The sequence below is a fragment of the Leiobunum rupestre genome, chromosome 10, assembly GCF_980474605.1.
Source record: "Leiobunum rupestre chromosome 10, qqLeiRupe1.1.hap1, whole genome shotgun sequence".
Lineage (NCBI taxonomy): Eukaryota > Metazoa > Arthropoda > Arachnida > Opiliones > Sclerosomatidae > Leiobunum > Leiobunum rupestre.
The window spans coordinates 32,418,345-32,442,100 of NC_143393.1; the positions used below are offsets into that span (position 1 = coordinate 32,418,345).

Sequence of the window (23,756 nt, forward strand, 5' to 3'; positions counted from 1 at the left end):
ATACTAAAACCGCTGGTATTATATTGAGGCCTGGGGCCCCTAGGCCCCCGCCTGGATGCGCCAGTGAATCGTTCATGAAAGCCCATTTCCCTAGGTACCTGAATGGATTCTTAATAAGGTTTAATGTCCCTTTATAGTCTGGTAAATATGGTCCAGGCTGTGAGGCTATGAGTCATCCTTATTGCCGCAACTGCATGGGGACAGAGTTTTCCCTTACGAACAAAAGTAGCAAATCCGCATCCGCGTTCGTATGGGCACACTTTATTCTCGCAAAATTCCAAAAATACGGGCTAGTGTAATGGGAAAAGGAACACCCTGTATTTTCTCTCTTTTCTGGAGCTACTCTCTGATAACGCTCATTTCCTGGCGTTGAACGAAATTATAACTAACTACATGGTGCCAACTTCCCAGAATTGTTTTTCCAAATACGGAATAACAACATTTATGTAGGATTTATTTACGTCGATTGTATATTAGCATTTGTACTTAATTAATCTAGCAGAAAGTGTTTATTGTAAATTTTTATTGTTGGAATAACTACAATTTCATTTTGAAATTTATCATTATTCCTTGTCCATGCATTCCTGTAAAGTAAAAGTTAACCTTAAATTTACGAAATAATATTTAGTTGACAGTAAAATATGTAATTAGGTATCCGCCTATATTAAAAGGTGGGTAAAAATGCCGACCAACGCAGCAAAATTTTAATTCACATGAAAGACCAAGAACAAATTAATTGTTATTTCGATACACGTCGTCCGAAACGCAGACGATTTTAAACCAAAAACACGTAACTACGCAAGACAGGAAATTGGTCTCCATATAAATTCAAATTTCGTAGAGTAGGTCGACATTTTTACCACCTTTTAATATAGGCGTACAAATATTTAAAAATATGTTCCACCTACTTGGTAAGGTAACAATTTAGAAGTTGCCTCATTGTCTTTCTGAAATAAAATTTGCATAATTTAAATCTTGTCCGGTTAATAATACACACGAGCCAACATTTTTGCAAAACAATGTTGCCCAACACGAGTCCGTGTGAAGGGAGAATATATTTCCACAACGTAACTTATGAATAAATAAAGTTCATGGATTGCCTTCATAGGATGTGGCTGTCTTAGGCCAGGTGCTCACTGCTCTTCATAACGTCTCCGTCCTACCTTTCACAAGCCTCTGCATAGAGTAACCCACTCACATAGAGTGGAAGGCTATCAGTGAAACTTGTTAACACTTTTCGTACGCAACGTCTTGTTTTCGAGGCGTGAAATAAACAAGTTAGTCTAAAGATAATGTACAATATCTGGATAAAAAAGTAACTTTATACTCCAAAAAATTTAAAAACAATACCATCGCTCTTCGGACTATATTTATTCACGCCTCGAAAACAAGTTGGCCCGTTAGGATTAATGTTTCATGCTCTTCCACAGGGCCTTCCACTCTATGTGAGTGGTTTACTCTATGAGCCTCTGCTTCGTAACGGAGACAATTCCTTATGGAAGGCAGGACGTATACGTAACGGAGAGCTAGTAGGCGCCTAGCCTAAGAGGCAGACTACGTTTATAGACCTTTATGGCTTTCTAAATGCCGCTCTCTAATTGGCCCGAGAATAGCCCATGGGGAATCGGTCTACACACGACATCATCGGCTACAGCTAAACCGGGTGGTCATTGGCTATTCAAGGGCCAATTGGAGAGTTACGCTTCCCGTTCAAGTGATTTAATTTATGCTAAGACGATAGTGACAATGGCGTGGGGCGGAGCGTAAAGTCCCGCCCCTATGACCGGCTGGTACCTTGAATTGTACATAACCAGATCTTTATTCATGGATGTTTATGAATAACTTCATAATTTAACTGAAAGAATAACATCTGACTAACCTCTACAACTGCTGTAAAGGCAGCCATCGTGCATTTTACTACCTGAAAAACGTGAAAGATTTGGTTAAAAATATTCAAACGAAACAAATGGATGGTTCACCAATCTGTAAACGCTATAACCTGTTCACTCAACTATCAATGCTATGAATTTTACGATGTAAACCCACACTTATTGGAACTTGTGTCTTGTGCAATAATCAAATAGAATTAAAAACGATAAACGATTGCGTGGAAATTGTTAAAAAAAGCCCCCCTCCACTTAAAAATTAAGAGAAACAATCAAATTGAATGAACTGCGTTTCAATTTTAGATAAACTATCAAATTTAAGGAATGACATTCAAATTTCAGAATTACTACATTTAAATTTCAACGTGTGAGAAACATAGAGCAATTTAATTTGACTTTCTAAAACCCCCGTGTTCACCAGTTGTTATATTTAATTATGATTAGTGTTAAGTTTTACATTCCGTAAATTGAATTGAATTGAATTATATTCAATCAGACGCGCTTTAAAGCGGCCGATTTCCGACTGAGCTTTAATATTAAATTGTAAAGAGTTAGACTCATGAGTCATGAATAATCCTATTTGAGAAAAACTGCTGTCGATTTCTAGTGTAACAATGCGCCTTGAAAATTGTCGGCGCTTTACGCCTTACACTGTAGCCGCGTTATTTTGAAGAGCTCAGGCCAAAAGGATTTTTAATTTTTAACGAGTTGCAAACATTTAATGAGATCCACGAAAGAACTGCAATTAGGGCCTGAGCTGGTTTCCAAAATACTTACAAAAATGGATTCTTGGAAATCTTACTCCTATAGTCGAGAGCTATTCATTAATTAAGATACTCCAGTAACAAATAATTGTAATAATAAAGCTTTAAGGATAAATTGTACAATAGTTATGGACCAAGACGTATCCCGATTCCCGTGTTTCGTTTCGGGGTGGTTGTAATGATTGAAACCCAGGGGGACTTGGTGTGATTGGACGGCTGGAATGGTTTGACTCAGTAGCCCCGCCAGGATTTTTTCGCGAGTAGGCACTGCGTGATTAAGAGGCCCCCATACAAAACTCCTTTGTAATTTTTGTTGTTCTTTAACTAGCCAAATTGTATATAATTATTTAAAAATTATATTACTATTAAATCAATAAAAATTTTATCATTATTAATTTAATAAAAATGTTATTATTATTAAATTAATAAAAATGTTATTATTATTAAATTAATAAAAATTTTATCATTATTAATTTAATAAAAATGTTATTATTATTAAATTAATAAAAATTTTATTATTATTAAATTAATAAAAATTTTATTATTATTAAATTAATAAAAATTTTATTATTATTAAATTAATAAAAATTTTATTATTATTAAATTAATAAATTTTTTATTATTAAGTATATTATTTACAAATAAATATTACCAACTTTACTTTTAATCGAAGAATTCCACCCTACGATTACCTCTTTAAGCAAATTCATCAACTACTTATTTAGGCTTATCTCCCCCATTGTTAAGGGGGAAGACTACAGTGGCCATTGTCTAGTTTCGCGCTATTTCAAGCTGAACTGTTTTATTGTTGTGTTTTAACTTATTAAATTAATATTGATGTGTAAAACAGCCTCTTGCTTAGTGCTTAAAATAATTTTGACAATTTTAAATTTCAAAGTAATCTAATTATTACGTTTTAATTCGGACCCCGGAGCTAAACACGTTGGGCAAGTGCCCAAACTACCCTATAGTAGTTGACCTCTTGAACAATAATTTTCCTCACTAAACTTTCTTTTAAATCATGACATTTTTTTTTAAATATCTAATATTCCAATAAAGTTTCCCCTATTCCCAATATTGTCGGCGGATGTGTAAGTGTTCCCCTGAAGTGCTAAATCTTGTTGGGCACATAAAATAATCACTTCCACGTGTGTAGATAGGACCTCTCTGTTTCTAATAACGTCTAGTCTATGGTGGTCGTTAACCTGGCAAACTATTGATCCACGGGATTTGGATTCCATGTAGTCTAAGTACATTTTGTAGGCTAGTTGGTGAGAAGATTTGTTGGAAGTGAAGTGTTCTTCGAATTAGAAATGCAGTGTTTCTACTGCCTAAAACATGACGGCAACAAAAACAATACACTACATCCTTTGCAACTGAATATTCAATCATTTGATATTTGTCATACCAAGAAGAATTGAAACCTCGATTTTTACCGCCAATTAATCTTTTAGGAAAAGGATTTAGTTTAGGCTGAACTGGAAGGCAATCTTTATCTAGACTAATATCCAAGTTATTCAACGCGTGTAAGCCCATTTATTTTGAATTGGACACGTTGTTTGATGTATTTTGTGCATGGTTAGCGTTGGGGTTTGCAATTACTTCTGCAATTTCTCCTTCATGAGTCAGTTCCATTTCCATATCAGTACTGACGTTTGGAAGAACTTCAGCAGTATTACTAAAACAGTGACTGTTATCAGTCTCCAAGGATTCTAAACCCTTTCCCAATTCTTTGACTAGGTTTTTCTCAGAACTATAGTTATGGCTTTGCGCCGACGATTTCAAAAAACGTGCCATTGCACCTTTCTGATTACTAACGAAACTATCTTCCCTTTTCCATTTTTCTCATTTTAGAGACCCAGATAAAAAATTTCTGGTACTCATATTTGAAAATGCTACTATTATATACTAATAGCGAAATAACCCTAAAAAGGTTTAAGAAAATAAAGCTTAGTTAAAGCTATGTAGTCTTCAAACAGACTTTTTAATAATACCAGCTATATCAAAGCCTTGAAAAAGGCTTTTTGAATAATTTAGCTAGAATAGCTAATTAGCCTTGAAAAGGGCTTTTTGAATAATTTAGCTAGAATAGCTAGTTAGCCTTGAAAAAGGCTGTTTAAAAATTAGCTTAAAACAGCTAAATAGCCTTTAAAAAGGCTGTATTGGCAAAGTTAGTCTCGGAAGAGACTTAGAAAAAATTTGACTGGGAGATAATCGAAATTGAGAACTGCCTGTTTGTTCAGGAGCAGAAAACGAAATGAAGAAACGCGCGTTATCTGGGACAAGTCCGACCACCGAAGGTCTAGGTCCTTTCTCTACGATCAGTGGCCACTAATATCACGTGATTTCGCAAAAGGGACAAGGAGTAAAAAAGAAAAAACCCAAATCCCCAGGACGCTCTCTATTCAAAGTAGTGACTGGTACGATGCTTTACGCTTAGACTTCAGCTCCGCTGGGATTTCCCTTCGTTTAAGCGTTGCAACGGTTTAAGTCGTATTAAAGAAATCCAGTTTCTCACTTTATGCCCCCTTTTGTAGAATTCCTAGAAACTAAGCTTATGTTTATTGTATTGGTTGGAGCTAAGTTATCACTGAGGCGAACAGGTGGTTTTTTTTTGCTGCTTTCCTTGCACGACAGACTTCCCCGTCCCGGGCTAGTCTTTTGTCATATACTCTATATCAATGTTAACAGAGTACACTACCAAAAGCAGAAACCACAGAGTTCGCTGCCTTTGGTTGTGTACTCAAGTAATATTGATTTCAAGTATAGGTGGTTCAAAAGGGAACGTTTTGTTAGGGCCATTTAGGACTCTTGGAAATTGGAATTGAATGGGAGTTCTTTTTTAGGGGGCTAGATGACCAATTTTTAAAAATAAATAAAATTTAAAAATCACATTTGGAGGCCCCAGAGGCAATTTTTTTTAAACTTTTAGAGGCCCCTAAAATAGGCCTAAAATTTTTGAACATAGGCACGTGCCTACTTGTGCCTACTGCTGGCGGGGGCACTGGTTTGACTACTCATTTTTTGTTAACCCCCATCCTCTCCATTGTCCCCAAAACCCCCTAAATATGCCCTGGATAATGAATGGGCAGTTTGCGTTAATAATTACTAAAACCACCACCGAAACACTAGGGGGGGGGGAGAGCTTACCCCGCTTCTATGAACACATGATACCGAATGTACGGCAATGAAATTCGCAGTTTTGAGGGTTTATTAAAAAGTGAAATCTAAGAAATTTAACTTTCCAGTCAATCCAAATGAGATTGTTTTTAATAAATACCTTTAATCCAAAATCTTTTTGTTTGTCGTCGCACATCTTCTTGTAGTAATCAAGCTCGGAAGTAGCTTCCTCTCCGACTTCTTTTTTGCACTTTGCATTATACTCTTTCAACTGCAAAATTCAACAAACTATTACGTTCTACCATTTATTTAATCATTTACACCAATGAATAAAGAACGTCTTTCCGCGATGTAGCGGCAGGACGTTTATAGATTTTTATAACGCTCTAATTACCGCTCTCTAATTCGCCCGACAGGAATCCATACCTCTACTTGGAACGCTTATCGCGGCAGATTTTCGTCTCGATGTGGCTGACGGTTTTTTTTACGTCACTATGTTAACTTAACAAACAACAACGTAAGAGGGGAGCGCGCGTAAAGGGGATTTTTTATCTCGTAGGCGGGGCCAAAGCCGTCAGAGTGATCTTACCATACGCGATACGCCACGTATTCTCATTGGCCTGAGAATAGCCAACGAGGAATCGCTCTAGCTATGGCAACATCATCGGTCTCAGGCCATAGCTAGACCAAATTATTACGGCGTTTTTGTCTTTATGAAAACCAGCCCTTACAAGGACCATTTAAGAGTATCTTGCACTAGTTCCTAGCTAATTGTTGAATGGGTTTTATCAAAGATGATAGAACTCAGAATCCTAGATTCGAATAGGCCTTATGATAAAATAAGCTACGCTTGCGGAACTTGTTTTTATGTAGCAAATACATAGAAGTTCAGTTCAGTTTATACTTAAAAACAGGGTACCTCATTGAATTTACCCTTCGTAGTGAAACGTCATCAATACCCACTTCCGGCACGTGACCTCCGAAAAATCGGGGTCCATCGGTCGCTGTATAGTCCTATCGCCGCCCACTTTGATGACGCGCTATTGCGCGAACAGCGCGGTGAGAAAAAATTATTTAAATAATATCTTCTTATCGATTTTTTTATTCTATGCACTTTTTTACGAAATTAATTATAAAAAATGGAAATTTTTTCTGGCAGCTCTTTAAGCGAATTCAATGCTAATCGGCGATCACCCTGGCTCAATATCTCTTTTCGCTTAACAAGATCAACCGACCTTCGTATTTGAAGTGCTCGCTCGTTTAGAGAGGATTTTCAACAATAAGCGCTCGTAATGTTTTCCCACCTCTGGTTTTTTATCCGTAACGGGGTTCTTTAAATTTTATAATTTATATACAAATTCTTAATTTTCAAGTAAATTTAAAATATCCCCGATTGAGGTTTATTGGATTCTATAGAAATTTGGTCGTCCATGTATAGTTCTTGAGCCAGCTTGCATTTTTTAGTCATAAGATCTTGATTAGTTGTTTTTTTTCTTCAATATACGGGTACTTCATTACAAAATTGCCCGTGTTTTCTGTTAAATGGTTTTCCATTTCACCAAAAGCATTGTCGAGGACTTCGAAGAAAATCGTTTTCAAGGTAGTTTCTAAATCAATGCCAGAGTTTTTGCGATTCTTGTCTTACGAACCCTTTTTCCATGATCGTCCTGCGTTTCATAATTGATCGGATTGGGAATCCTTACTTCAGCTTTTCGGCTCTAGCTTTAGCCGTGGATAAAACCTCGGGGAAAGGCTCATCGCTGCGCGTTTCTTTAAATGGTGATATAGTTGATCTAACCATATCCATTGCTGAAAAGAAATCCACGTTATTAGCTTGAGAATATAGCGACAGCGAATTTACAGTGGCCAGAATTTCGTTCAAACAGTGAAGATGAAATAATACGTAATAGCTGACGGATGAGCTACGGTGGCTTCCAAACTACACACGTACGCGTTAGTGAAATCCGAAATTACCGAAACGTAGTTCCAAAAAGCTTACAACCAGAGATGCTGCGTCTTTCACGATGGCCACTTAGAGATTGAAAAATGTGGCCAACGAGCCAGACAAGCTCTATACTTGCCGAATTTCAATGCGGATATTGACAAGAAATGTAAAAGTTACGCAACATGTAATAAGCTACAGTACATTCCGCAACACGAACCGCGCATGATGAGAGAAACTCCAACTAAGCCAAGGGCATAGAAGTTGACCATAGAGTAAACCACTCACATAGAGTGGAAGGCCCTATGGAAGCGCATGAAACATTAATCCTAACGGGCCAACTTGTTTTCGAGGTGTGAATTGTAACAATTTTTCCTGAGACACCAGGACGACTACTATACCCTGGTGGGCCTACTATCTATGCCAATTGCTATCATTACGGACTACCACTATGGTGACTACTATGACTACTACTATTACTACTAACTACGACTTATTTCTACTGTAAATCAGGTGGAGTGAATAATACCTAGGTTTCCATGTTTGAGTTCTACGTTTATTTAAAAATCAGGACCCCCTAATAACCCCGACACTATAAAACAATATTTGAATCATAACCCCGACACTTATACAACATAAAACAACAACCCACAAAATAGACATGCACACGCGCTACTATAACAGAATGAATATACTACGACTAAATTAAATAATTAAATGAGATAAAGCCAGATTGGATGACAGATTATATTACTACTACGATTCAATTACATTACAATTAAATTACTATTTTACTATTTTAAAATATGATGCCGTTTGCCTCCATTATAGTTTAAGTACTTATCGTTTATTCCGCACATGTCTCACGACACACGTCTCGGTGAAGAAGGAAGAACGTAGAGTTGATGAATAGTTGGTTGGCGCCAAAGAGGAAGAATTAGAGGTGAGATGAGTGGTTCCGTGTTGGCATGGTGAAGATTTCGATGAGGTACCGGTACGATTGCTATGTTTTTTTATTTCAACTTTAAAGTTAATTTTTAGGCAGCATTAGAATCAACTACTGAGCCGGTCATCGGCTAAGTTCTTCTTCTTTATTTTCTCGAAAAGTTCCTGGTTTTAACCAAGAGTTCAATCCGGGTACTTTCCGTCGCCCCAATGAGTGACCAGGGGTGGAGTTAATCCGCCCAATGGTAAAATATCAGTTTAATTGGGTTTACCCCAAAATGGGGCCCTAAAAGCTATATATCACTGTCAGGGTGGCAAGATCCCAAAAATGGTTTATGACATTTTTTACGAATGGGGTTTAGCAGAGATGGCATCTAGAAATCTGACTTCTGGCTATTAACGATACTCTGGCATCCCTAAATTGGCTTTTCCGAATACCGCGTACATAAATTAAACACGCGTAAAAATACCGAATGACAGAAATACAACAAAAATAGCGTCGCCGCCTAGCGGCGCTTCAAACAAAACTCAAACGTGGGAACGTGGAAATAAGGGTTTAAAATGGGTCGCTACTGACGCCGGTCAGGCTACCTTAATTGCCCGGCCGGAGAAGGGAAGGACAACAATTGGAACAGAGTGCAGCCTGCTGGGACTTAGGGACCTATTTACCTCCCCGTCTGATTCTGGGACAATAGCTATTTTCTACGGCGAAACAAGGAAAAGGTTTGATTTCCACCTATGTGGCTATTTTAGGCCTAAATTGTAAGATTGATATCGAAAATTGCGCTACTATTCAAATTCAATATAAAAATTCGTTACAGAATAAATATAGTCCGAAGAGCGATGGTATTGTTTTTAAATTTTTTGGAGTATAAAGTTACTTTTTTATCCAGATATTGTACATTAACTTTAGGCCACCTTGTTTATTTCACGCCTCGAAAACAAGACGTTGCGTACGAAAAGCGTTAACAAGTTTCACTGATAGCCTTCTACTCTATGTGAGTGGGTTACTCTATGGAAGTTGACGCTCTAAAATCTACAAAAATGAGTACAGTTGTTCGGAGTCTCAAAATAATTTTTGCACGGTTCCAGTCGATTCAGTGGAGTTCCGGAAGTTTGCGAAAGACTACGATTTCCAGTCAACAAAGTCTAGTCAATCAGTATCCACCATCCAATGCACTAGCGATAAAGGGGTTCAGATAGCTAAACGTTTATTAAGTAAAGCAAACGATTCTGGAGATGATTTGCTTAGTTATCGTGCCACGCCATTAGACCACGGCAAATCACAAGCTCAACTACTAATTAAACGAAGTCTACGCACACACGTATCCGCCTATGAGAAACCAAGTTATACCCCGAGACTCTCTAAACATACACAAACGACAAAAGTACGAACTCTTCCAATACTACAACCAGGTGACGTGTGAGGGTTCAAAATCCCAGCAATTTGGAATGGGGAGAAAGGGGAAAGTTGTAAAGGAAGTAGCACCACTCTCGTACCAAGTATATGTTTCCAGCCCCTACCTGACCGAAGTCGGAGGTGGGGATAGGACTATTTGACCACAGGTAACATCTCCCAGTGCACCACCGCCCTTATGGGTTACAAGTGCCGGAACCCGACTCCCCGGTAAAGCCACCAGTAATTGCACACTGCGACCCTTAAAGGACCTCGTACAAAGTACATAAGTCTATGTATTTGTACCCCGCTGCTCCGCCTTAAGCACTACAGCGGCCTACGAGACTAATCAGGCCGGGACAAAAGTGCGCTTTGCGAAACAACGTTCGGCCAGTGAGACAGCCATCGTGACTGCCTCATGCACATATAGCAAACAAACACCATCCTCATGGCCCAACAAAAGCCGACACCATGGGCTGCCCGAAGCCCACCCTCGCACAGCTGAGGACTAGAGTGACTAATTCTTCCACCTCAAACTACCCTCCTCAGTAGGGTATAGAATGCCGAGTATGGAACACCCCTGAGGTTCCAGTGACCCAGCGCTCCAAGCCCAACGACCCAGAACGCTGGGTATATATGGAGCCCCCAAATGCTCCAGTGACCCCATTCAACTCACCAGATAGGGACAGTGGGACGTACAAAGTACAACTCGATGATGGTGCAGTTCTCAGACGAAATCGCCACTAGATTTTTCGAACCGCTGAGAGCCCAACATGCCTTACCAATGAAACCACCATACGGGTTTCAGGGAAAGCAATCAACAACACCTAATACACCTATTGGCGTGCATACTCCAAGAAGAAGTTCGTCTGTTGCACAGTTACCCATGGAACACCATCTCGACGCAAAGGGGAAGTTCCAGTGAGAAGTACGTTTGGAATTAGCAAGCCACCTGAGAGACTGCACATTTAATAGAAGTCGAACTTCGGAAGCAGTTTTCAATTTTGTCAAACGCAGGCGTTGGTGTTAAAAACAAACCTATATCTACGATAACTAAACTTATAAAAACACACAATATATGTTTAATTTTGTTTAAAAAGAAAAGACGTATCGATAATACAATTTGTATTACGAGCCATTGTAATCCATTAATAGATGGCGATACCATCGCTTATTGTATTGAGGGTAACCTTGAACCGCAAGTGCTGGCAGTAGCGCGGAAAAACCGACAATAAACAGGTTGTTTGCTGAAAAGCTACTAGCTATACTTTAGTTAACAAATCTATCGTTGATTAAGGACGCCGAGAATAAGTACTTAATGATACACTATCGAGCTAATTTTTTCGGAGTTCCAGCGGGAAGTGGGTAAACGCTATTGATTACGCGTGAGGCAGTAATTTAGAATCCGGGGTACGAGGTTTATATTATCTTTGGTTTTATTGAAGCGTAGGTTTGGAGAAGCTGTCGAAAACGACATCTATCGTACCATCCAAGTACTACGCTAGAGCCTTCACTTTCCTTAAGTAACTAAATAAAGAGTTTACGTACGTAAGCCGGTCCCTTCTCCTCCACACATTTGAATGATTTCTCTTTCAGCGCATCAGTGCTCACCGCGCCTGCAATTAATTGATAGCGTAAGCTAAGACCATTTACACCAGGACTACAATGCCAACGTTATAACTCCGATTTCAGAGTGTCCGCTACAACACACCACCAAGTGGAGAAAATCCGCGATAGTAATCCACAAAAATGCAGCAACCCCCTTTTTTTATCCCCCTTTTTTAGGAGGCGAACGGTTCGCGCTCTCTCTCTGGACGCCGTAAATAACGGGCGAAAATTGGTCAGGACTCGCGGGGCGACCGAGTAAAATGTCGGGAGAGGAGCACGAAGTGAACGCGTTTTTTTCAGCCTGTATTCCCTTGTGGACGAGAGTAGCCTCTAAATAACGATGGTGGCGTTGGGGTAGCGGCGACACTAGCCTAACAACAGTGTCTACCTTCATTGCAGTCCAGGTGTAAATGGTCTTAGGCGTAAGTAACACAATACACATTATTTTGACACTGAACATTTTAGGTTAATAATAGTATACAAGTAACACAATATAAATAAATGTGACACTACCTATATAATTGTAACCTATTGTTTAAATGCTAATTTACCTCTTTTCGAAACTGACGTTCTAGCCAAGCTCCAACTTGGACTTGCACTCGAAGTAAATAGCGTGTTATCGTCCTTGGCAAAAGTATACTTCGCCTAAAGCTTGGTTTCCACTCGGGCGTGTCATAATGTTTGTTTAATGTTCGGTGTTAATTTTTCTAAATTGACATACTTATTGTTATGCTACTTATGATACTAGTCTGTCGTGGTGTGATTGCCTAAACGGAAGTTTCGGATGAGGAACCTGTTACTTAATTACATCAACCTAACACGGTAGGCATTCTGCTTACAGTATATATAAGACTAGCTTTAATAACCGGCTTCGCCCGGCGTCTTTTTGATTTGTACGTAATAAAGTACGGCACCATAACAAAACCTTCTTCAGAAAACTTCGTATATTTATTTCGTTCTGACGATTCTTCCTAATAACTTTTGGGAGAGCTAACTTTGAGTTTGTTCTTTAATTAGCCGACTGAAAAGCTACTAAGATTTAAAAACCCAGCAAAACCCGCTAACTTTCAATACGCGAAAGAATACGGGCGAAAAGTAAAACCCGCTAACTTTCAATACGCGAAAGAATACGGGCGAAAAGTAAAACTCGCTAGATTTCAATACGCGAAAGAAAACCGAAAAATAATATCAAGGATCTTCCTTGATAATATGGTACGCGAAAAGCAAAACTCGAAAGAATACCGAAAAATAATACGGTAAAGAATACGGGTGAAAAGCAAAACTCGCTAACTTTCAATACGCGAAAGAATACCGAAAAATAATACGGTCAAAAATACGGGCGAAAAGCAAAACTCGCTAACTTAAGCAAAAATTGCTAACTTAAGCAAAACTCGCTAACTTTCAATACGCGAAAGAATACCGAAAAATAATACGGTCAAAAATACGGGCGAAAAGCAAAACTCGCTAACTTAAAGGGAATATAACCTCTGGTATTTCTGTCGCCCTCCGAGGGTTCCAATATTGTTCGCTGCCTCCCATGGCTTTTCACACTTGCGGCGCTGATAATCGTTGATTGTGAAGGGAATAAAGGAAATTGATGGGGTCTTCCATAAAGAACGTGTTGGAGGTTCTATTCCCTTTAAGAAAAACTCGCTAACTTTCAATACGCGAAAGAATACCGAAAAATAATACTGTAAAGTACGGCACCATAACAAAACCTTCTTCGGGAAACTTCGTATATTTGTTTCGTTCTGACGATTCTTCCTAATAACTTTTGGGAGAGCTAACTTTGAGTTTGTTCTTTAATTAGCCGACTGAAAAGATTTAAAAACCCAGCAAAACTCGCTAACTTTCAATACGCGAAAGAATACTGGCGAAAAGTAAAACTCGCTAACTTTCAATACGCGAAAGAAAACCGAAAAATAATACGGTACGCGAAAAGCAAAACTCGAAAGAATACCGAAAAATAATACGGTTAAAGAATACGGGCGAAAAGCAAAACTCGCTAACTTAAGCAAAATTCGCTAACTTTCAATACGCGAAAGAATACCGAAAAATAATTGTTGGCCGGGGACTAATTAGTGGCTGCGGGAGGGCGAAAACGTAGGGGGGGGGCAACCGGAACGGGCTCAAGAGAGAGCGAGAGACCGAGAGCGAGGGGGGAGTAAAGTTGGGGGACGGTCGCCGATCGGTCCACGGAAGCCACAAACATACAAACATTGAGGATTATATATAAGATAACTGCCAACAGTATAAGATAAAAAGTTTAGCTGGTTCTCAGTAGCTGAAGTACAAGGGCGTATCCAGGATTTTATTTCAGGGGGGGTTTTGAGGGAAAAATTTCAATGGGGGGGTGCTGACGGAGGTTTCACTGATTTTTATTATACACCCTCCCCCCAGTCATCAGCATTTCGGGGGGGATTGAACCCCCAAACTCCCCCATAAATACGCCCTTGCTGAAGTATATAGTTTAAAACCCCTTAAAGACTCTTTTGTTTTACCGTTTCACAAGATAAAAACCTAACAATCAAGTTATAATAGAAAAAGGCTTAAAAATTTGCAATAAAAATATTCTAACTTGGAGTTACTATAAAATTAATAAACTACTTTTCCAACTATTCATTTCGTAACTTGGAGTTACTATAAAATTAATAAACTGCTTTTCCAACTATTCATTTCGTAACTTGGAGTTACTATATAATAACATAAATAAAAGATAAATATCGTAACTTTAAAAAAATTAAAGTTGCGATATTTTTAGGCCGTAACATCTTTTAAATACCAGTTAATATATTCCTATTATCTATTATTGCGAGATATACGGTCCATATTTTAAATTAGTAAAGGTTCGAAACAGAGTTACGATAAAGTGAAAGGACCACAGCATCACGTGGCTAATGGGGAGAAGCTATACCTGAAATACGGACAGAATTTTTCATACAATTCTGTGAACCTTTAAGACATTTTTAAACTCGGGTAATGATATAAAGAACAATTTGCAGGTTCAGACTCTGTGTATTTATACTTCCATAGCGAATTGCAGATTTAGTTACCCTTTAAGGTAGATGTCCCTACACTCCAACGGGAACGACCTCCTGAAGCTAGTCGATCGACCTTATTCCCGATACACTCAACAAGGGTTAAAGATTTGAAATTTTTGTAGCAGTTTTTAGCATGGTATTTGAACACCCCCTGCTAAAACTAGCTATATTCTTTGCACATAACTAAGCTTTGACGTGGTTTGTCAAGAAAAAAGTTTTAACTCTCAAACCTGATGGTGCTTATGGGCTACGTTTTGCTATTTGGCCTCCTTTGTGCACAAGCTGATCAACCTAACTCGATTGCACAACTCGTTTCTTCAATAGAATGGAAATACTTACTACAAAATGATTCTAGAAACATCACTAAATGTTCGTCGCAAGAAATTAAAGCTAAGAAACAGCACGAAAGTAAAATTTTAAACAACATGTTCCTGGATTGCTTTGAACAATACTATGAAACGTTAGCTTTTAAATACTATCGTATTTATTACTTGGGAAGACCTGATCTCCTCTGCGCGCGTAAACGGATTCCGTTAATTGAAAGAGGTTTGTTTGAACACATTGAGTAAGACACGAAAGAAATAATTCCAGCAGATACGGCTTTTTCATTGAATCAACAAATTTGATTAAATTTATAAGAAGGTCCTCCTTTTTACGTGATAAATATTTCTATAACCTGATTAAACAACTTAAATCTACCTTCAGATTATGTTGTTTTTGTCACATGGTTCCATAAATGACCATATATAATTTTACATGGAGCCTAGAAATCGATTTTAGAGGCCATTTGGAAATACAAAACCAGGTATCTCAAACAATTTTAATTTAATTGTATCGAGCCATGCTTTCTAAAAAATCGACAACTTAAATATATTTATTTAAAATGAAGATTTTGAAAAACGCCAAAATGCAAATAGGCGTAAGTCAAGTTACCTGGGTTTGGAACTACGATTGAAATTTACTTTCGGTAAAATATGTAAAAGTTAGGGTTCCGAAAGGGTATTTAACAGGTGGTAAATTATGTGTTAATAATGGTAAATAACGTGATGGTATAAAATGGGAAAAGTGTTAAATAATGGCAGATAAGGGTAAATAATATATTTCCATGAATTATTAACAGTATTTAAAACTAAAACCATTTAAGGAGATAAAACCTTTAAGATTTAGAAGAGACTTGTAGAGTAATTAAAACGAAGTTTAAAATCTTCGAAAGTTGATATGTTCCTTTTTGAATGATTTTCTTATAGAATCATTCGGTTATAGGAAAAATATCTGCAATTGGAAGAGAGACCCCAAATCGAAATCAATTGGCGCTTGGACAATAAGGACCCATACGTTTTCCAATTGGAAAATGCTACCAAGTCCCTATTGCTTTATATTATCCAAGCGACAAGTGATTAATCTTAAAATTAATTAAGTAATATTATTTTTATGCTTTTCCGGTAGCAGATTAAACATGAAAGTATGACAGCTCTAAAATAAGTATTTTTTGATAGTTATAAAATTTCAGTCACGCTTTACCGCGTAGAATACGCGCCAAAATAGTTCTTTAATAATTTAATATAATATATTTTTCTCTATCGCTACTATTGAATTTCACATTTGCACGAAACGTTTCAAATAGGCGAAACTATAAAGTCGACGGGGAATGAAAAAATGGGACTCACGTGACTAATTTTATAAAATACGGTGATTATATTAGTTCCATAGCGTGCACATTTTTCTTTCCCATTTTAACAGGTTGGGTAAGACCAAAAGAACTACATATGTTATCTTTAGACCAACGGTGGTTCTCGTTGAATTCTTGCCTCTTTTAAAATCTCGCCTATTTACCGTGGAACACTCGCTTGAAAAATAGTTCGGTTATTATATTTTTTTCGGCCGAAACTAATTATATCATAGCGCATCTCAAAATCTCGTGGAGCCCCTAGAATTTCGAATGAAACTCTGGAGTTCCGTGAAGCTTCATGTGGGAATCACTGTTATAATTAGTGTAACAAAATTTAAAAAATGTAATGCATTTTCCTTGTAAATAATATGTTATTTGAAATAAAATGAGAAGAACGATTTAATAATTTCCAATATTGAAATGAAGTCGACCAAAAAGAAAGGTCTAAAACCTTTCTAGTTTTTGACCATTCTTTTTGGTCGACTTCGACTACGGAGTGACGTAGACAAGAGCGATTTTCGAATCGCACATCATAATTATTTTTACACTCTTTAATTTTGTATATAATCTCTTAACGTTTATAGAGTTTATTCTGGATAAACTTTGCGTACATTTGTTTGTTATGTTGTTTCGTAAAAACATGAATTCTAAATTTATTTTAAAGTCTGTCCCTTCTTAGCCGTAACACTCACAAGAATAAAAACAATTTTTTCAGTTCGTAGAACTAGTTTTTATTGTATAATGTATGTCCCTTTTTCAGAAGGAGAAAAAAGATTATATGGAACGTAATAATACTTATTTAGGTGAAACCAAATTGGTTTCATATGAAAACACTGTTTAGAACAGCGAAGACTTAACGAAGTATTTAATTTCTAGTCAAATTTAAAGATAATTCATAAATAATAAAAAATCTAGTTGCAAATTGAGTTCGTGCAATAAAATAATTAGCGATTTGACCTGTATGTAATTGTAATTTGGTTATTTCAGGCTATTTCGTTCTCAATTAATCGTTAAGAGTTGGATGCTTTTGTATACTTTTTGAATATTGTAGGCAGCGAAGAGGCCAGTGTAATGGTAAAGGGCGTGCATATGAATCTAACGGGCGTGAGTTCATATCTCGCTTCCGCAATTATATTTTATTACATTTTTTCATTTTAATTTTACTTTCAGTTTGAACATTTTCTCTGCTTTTTATATCAAATAATTTATATTACTTAAATTCCTCGAATTCATTATCTTGTCATTTTAATTCATTTTGGGATCCCAACGCCATCTCGTTACAAAAAAATTATTACGAAATTTGGAATTGTTGTATTTGTTCTCTCCACTGTGCCCCGGCGCCTTTCCCGTCTCGTATTACGTCTCTCCCTTCCCTGAGAATGGACCGTCTCCGTTTCCCCCCTTTACCCTGTTGCCGCTCCCCAAGTAGCCGGTACCGCGAAACGGGAATTTGCTAAGAGCGTCGCCAAAAAAAAATCGAATTTCTTTAAACTAATTATTACGCACTTAAAAAAACCCAACTAAATCGAAACATATATAAGGCACAGGTTTCCGACGTCCGGAATCCAGTTTTGGTTTTAGATTTCGCCTAGGACCAATAGTTTTAGAGATATAAAAATAACAAGCAATGCATGTTAGAAAAGGTTCTCAGTCGAAATTTCGGGGCTTATGGTTTCAGCATAGACCAAAGCCAGGCGATCCGGAACAGATTGCGTTGTAGAACGGGGGGCTTGTAGAAGGCAGGAGTTGAGGGTAAGAATAAACAGTAAAGCTATCGCTTTACTTTAATAAACCCGTTGGACCCGAGCCCAAGAATTTGAGAGGTAAGTGGTATCTAAAGCCATGGTCACCCTAGATAAAAAAAACCTAGTTTAAAGACCTTTTCACAAGAGCCAACATTTTTTGTTGTCATTCGTGAGCAGTTTTCCACACAGGTTTGCAAAACACGTTGTGTTTTTGTTCACATGCTCCACGAAATTTGCCGAATTTCACGCATTAGCCTTCGAAGAAAAATACTCAAAATATCTCAATTTATATTATTAAAGGAACTTCATATTAATATTATCATATAGTTTTGCGAAATTAAAAGGATGTGTAAGAAAATTATTAAATTTTAATATTGGGCGCTAAGCCTCGGGCAGAACCCTGGGCGTTGTCGAAATATTTTATCCATTCACACCATGAATAAATTCACGACATCAGCCTGTCGCAGGGGCAAGACTTCATGCTTCGCCCCTGCCATTGTCACTAATGCCTAGTGGCCCTAGTGGATATCAGTGGCGATTTTCCCCACAGGCGCACGAGGCGCGCGCCCTAGGGCCCCCGATTTTTAGGGGCCCCATTTTAGCCAAAAAACCAAAATCCGGAAAAGCTCTAAATCCAAAGCTGATACTTAAAATAAATTAATTCCATTTATTCGAAAATTGCGAAAATTCCCGTCGTAGTGTGCCCTACCATATTAATAATATTAAAAAGGTTAGTGTTCCATTTACCAGTGAATCACAACAAAAAAATACTGCTCTACCTTACTTTCAGCTGAGTCACGCTATGTACAAGGACTAATTAATTAGTCCATGCTATATATAAAGATGATATCGATATGCACAAGATTTGGGATGAACGGCTTCAGTTTTTGATCTATTCTAAAGCAGAACGTCTTGAATCGCCCTCACAAATGTATGAAAATATAGAACGGGATTTAAAATTTACATTTCCGAATGTTGAAACGCAATTACGAATTTATCTAACTATTCCTGTCAGCATATGTAACATAATTACCCATAAGTATGCCACTGTACCTTTATTCCATTCAAAAATCTTCACTAACGTTTTGTTTCACCACGAACCAGTAAAAAGGTGGACTACGTTAGATTTTAACGTTTTTATTAATCCAAGTAATTTTGGGAGTCACACTATAGGTTCTTAACATATGTATTTAAGCCAATGGAAAACTTCTAAATTGAGAAGGAATTTTTTGCGTCGGAATTTTAGTCAGCCCAATGTAGCTTTATTGAAATTTATAAACTAAAGTATATCAACCATTTGGCCAGGACTAACCATACTTTTGGATCTTACGTATTATTCTGTGCCGAATTGAATGAAACCAACCGCAATTCCGTAGGATAAATCGTTTCCGAGTTATAACGAAATATGTGCGAACCATAAATGGTGTTTTTTTCAAAATGTTCTACTACTAACAACGTAAGTGCTGAATAGAATGAGACCAACCGTAGCGCCGTGGAACGAATAGAGTGATGAAGGAATATACATTAGATAATTGACTTTTAATATTCAAACAGGTTCTGTAAATGTTTTATTTTTTAATTTATTAACGATTTCAAAGTTAAATGTAATATTTTTCTTTATAAATAGGGATAAAGTTTTGAATCAGTCATTTGTTATGATGTTGGAGCTTGTTATTTTTGTATTTGAGGCTTAGACGTGTTTCTATGGCATTTTTGGTCGTAAGGGAAGAAAATTCAAGTAGAAACGTTTAAAACGAAGATGGGGCGACTATAGAATATCAGTATGACGTCTTGCAATGTCACACATGCTTTTAGTAGTAAACATTAATCAAATACAATGATATTAAAAAATATATTAAAAATAAATTAAAAAATAAGAAAAAACATTTACAGAACCTGTTGGAGGATTAAATGTCAATTATCTTATGTAAATTCCGTCATCACTCGTTATCTATTCGTTCCACGGCGCTGCGGTTGGTCTCATTCTATTCAGCACTTAGTAGTAGAACATTTTGAAAAAAACACCATTTATGGTTCGCACATATTTCGTTATAACTCAGAAACGATTAATCTCTCGGAATTCCGGTTAGTCTCATTCGATTCGGCACAGAATAATACGTAAGATCCAAAAGCATGGTTAGTCCTGGCCAAATGCTTGATTTACTGTTTCAACATTTAATGAAATTTCGAAAAAAACACTTTATTTAGTGTAATTTTGGTAATAACTCCGAAACTATTAGTCCCAGCGATCCGCGGTGGGTCTCGTTCGATTCAGCGTCCACACATACTACAGAAACGATACCCAGCTTGACTCGATTGCTAAATTTAACATTTGGACTTTTGTTATTCATATTAGAGAAAAAAGCACGTGATTCAGTACAAATTCGGCCATAACTCGGAAACGGATCATCCTACGGGCATGTGGTTGGTCGCATTCGACTCAGGGTGATATTGACTACCGGAAACAACACCAAGCACGGCCCGAGTCGGTGAAAGCAAATTTCGGGGTAAACTGCCCCCTCCTGCCGCCCTTGCCCCCCCAAAAACTATGTTGTCCACCCCGCATCGCTGCGGACTCATCGGATCCTCAAAGTAGACACCAAAATGGAATTTTTAAGCCACATTGCAAGTTGGGACGAATTTTGCCGCTGAGCTACCCTCTTTTACCCGTACTAGAGGGGGGAAGCTCCCCCATCCCCGAATTCCAAGTGGGTATTTTACCCCTTTGGAATTTACCGTGTGGGTAGTGCTACCCACTATAACCACACCTTCCACTGGCCCGGGCCTTAATTTTCTCCCGGGTTCTGTATAATTTTCTACATAAACAAAGTTTCATCGTGTATCTTGCTTTATCGAAAATACCCAAAAAATCGAGGAATCTAATAAAAACGGCGCACGGGCAGTAGCGGCGCTAAGGGTGGGCTGAAGTGGGCTTTAGCCCCCCTGCCTTTCTGAGAGGGGCCACATATTTCTATTAAAAGGGCCACATATTTCAATTTATGAATTTTCTTTATCTCTAGAACTTGTTTTTATTGCGAAAAAAAATTTCTGAGAAAAAAAATCAATTTGTTTACTCAATAGTAGACCATAAACACTTAGATTCGGGAGGAAGGGAGTGGAAATTGATAGAAAGTTGAATGGACAATAGAAAGAAAAGAAAGGGAATTTAGGGAAATACCCCGGGCATGCACGTATCCCCTCCAGGTCAGATACAACGTCATAGGGGTCCAGTAAACGCGACGAGAGCCGCACGAAGAAAACGACCTTGCTCTTCTCGCTTCCTGGAAAATTTATAAGGGGTCACTAAATTTGTAAAATGGAGTGTAGCTACACTCCATGGTTGTAAGGGCCACAAAATTCTTAGGGGCCACCAAATAATTAGCCCACCTGTGAAAAAACCTTAGCGCCGCTACTGCGCACGGGGCTTTCGATGTAGACTCAGACCTATTACAATCACCCGTTAGTCACGAAAAATTCAAAGAACTTAAGCTTGATTTTCACTAGTCATAAAACCACGAAAAAACGGACGAAAACCTCTCGTGACGAAAATTTTTACGGCTGAGTACGTTAGAACAAAGTGCTCTTTTTCTTGAACCAACCGACGCTACCTTGGCGAAATCCGCTTTGATTGTCTTTGCTATAAGATGGTAATTACTATTTTTGTGATACATGCTAGGAGGTTATTAATTGGCTCTCCGTAATCCCCATTTAATTCGAAGATGAAAAATGTAGACGCTACTTGAAGGACAAAACCTCTAAAAACAGTTCATCTTTATTTCAAGAAACACTTTTTGTATTATTTAGTTTTCACTGTTTTCTTCTAAAATGCAGGCCTATTAGGAGACACAACAATTATCGGAGTATAATCATTTATATATAATAAAATTATATTAATATTAATTCAAATAATTAATTAATTAATATTGATTATTATTAATATAATTATAATAATATTATAATATCAGAAAACTATGTATGTATGCAATTGGAATGTCTAAGGAATACTATGGTTGCCATGATGATTCTCATAGAAAACAGGTTTACAGACGGGCTGAGCTAAACTCAGCTCCTAGTCAACATTAAGCCATATCTCGAATAGAAGTTCCCTTACCTTCCGCGCTCTTCTTTAACCATTTAAATAATGATTAATAATCATAATAATCAATTCAGTGCCAATTGATCATTAGACATTCCAAGTGTATATTAATTATTTAATTTTTAATGATATACTAATATTATAATTAATAAGTAATTTATTATCTTACAATGAGTGGTCTCAGTTTTTGCAATGTTTCCTGTTGTTTCTGAAAATATGAAAAATTATATATTTAAATATTTATTGACGAATAACTATATTTAGACCGATTAGGTAGTGAAATATTAGTGATTTACTCACTTTAAATATGTCTTTGTATTTCTCTGTAACACATTTGGTTGCCTAATATATAGAATGGTTAAAGAAATGTAGATTACGATGAAGAATTAGATGTGCTCGCGAATTTAGTCATAGCCACCCAGGAAAAATAGAACGTCCAAAGATCGCCTTAATACGATGTGGCTGTCGTAGAGGCAGGGCTAAGATTTTGGATTCTTATGACGCTCTAAATTCCGCAACTCCAATTGGCCCGGAAATGGCCAATGAGGAATCGGCATCATCGTCGGTCTCTAGCCATAGCTAGGACGAGTGGTCATTGGCTATTGTAGGGCCAATTGCAGAGCGTAAGTTCCGGCCTCTGCGACTGGTTGATGCAATCTAGGAGCAACAAACACAGCACCCCACACAAGGAGAACGCAACCCGTCAAAAGTCGTGCATTTTATTGTGTACAGTTTTCATTGGTTAAACGCTTTAGCGCCTGCTGCCATCGGAAGGGGAAAATACGGAAATTGTCTTCCCCCTTTCCGTAAAACGTGCAGCTTAAAGGCTCGTACAATGAAATTTGTACATAACACTGCGCTAAGATAGGCGATAGCGGGGAATGGAATAGTTCTTCTTATAAAATAACCTTGGCCATCTTCTGAAAATGTTGCCTCCCCGCTTCAGCTGTGGATCCGTTTTCTCTCCCACTAAAGAGTTTATGAACTTATTCTTAGGCATTGGCTGAACTATTCCAGGGCAACATTTCAACAAGTTGGGCAAGCGTAAAGACATTTTATAAAATCAACAATTCCGCTCTATTTCGATGACGACTCGTGTTAGAACTGGTGTTCACTAGCACAGAAACGCTGTCAAGAGAATGGTTGTGCATCGCTGCTCAACGTCGTGGCGTTTTTGCTTTAGTGAAAACTGGCCTTTACATTACACTATAAGACTATCAAACCAAAAGAATATCAAGCCCCCTAAGTTTGGATTCGTCATAAAGTCGCGTGTATTCAGCACAAGACAGGCGGGGGGGGGGGGAGTAGAATCTACGCTACCTGGCGGAGAAAAAGGGCAAATCCTCACAGCCTTTCCTAACCCCAACCACATATACTACCTCTTGTCATCCGGGGGATTTGTGCAAAAATTTAAATTGTTCACCACCAGATGGATTTATGTAGCCAGTTTAGCCAGTCATTTGTCTAACGTTAAAATCCCATTCGTTTCAAACTTAGGGTAGCCTTGATATATGTGAAAACCTTTAATAATTTGTAAAAGAACT

At 37.7% G+C, this 23,756-nt stretch overlaps 1 protein-coding gene across 1 annotated transcript; it reads right to left on the bottom strand.

The window, feature by feature from the left end:
• Window positions 1–563: 563 nt before the first annotated feature.
• On the bottom strand, window positions 564–15,173 carry LOC149925418 (uncharacterized). The gene is made up of 6 exons (XM_090161748.1): window positions 15,042–15,173; window positions 11,602–11,669; window positions 5,931–6,041; window positions 1,880–1,921; window positions 909–947; window positions 564–584 (listed from the first exon to the last, which is right to left on the bottom strand). The coding sequence occupies exons 1-6, from the start codon at window positions 15,127–15,129 to the stop codon at window positions 564–566; spliced, it is 369 nt and encodes a 122-aa protein (XP_090017874.1). The 5' UTR covers window positions 15,130–15,173.
• Between the last annotated feature and the right edge of the window lie 8,583 nt (window positions 15,174–23,756).

What these genes read in the sequence shown, in the direction of transcription:
- LOC149925418 (XM_090161748.1), bottom strand. Translation starts at nt 15,129, where the DNA reads ATGTTGTTTAAAATTTTACTTTCGTGCTGTTTCTTAGCTTTAATTTCT. An exon ending in CCTTTACAGCAGTTGTAGAG is followed by an intron (nt 948 to 1,879) that starts GTTAGTCAGATG and finishes ATTTTATTTCAG; the next exon opens with AAAGACAATGAGGCAACTTC. An exon ending in CTAAATTGTTACCTTACCAA is followed by an intron (nt 585 to 908) that starts GTAGGTGGAACA and finishes TTTACTTTACAG; the next exon opens with GAATGCATGGACAAGGAATA.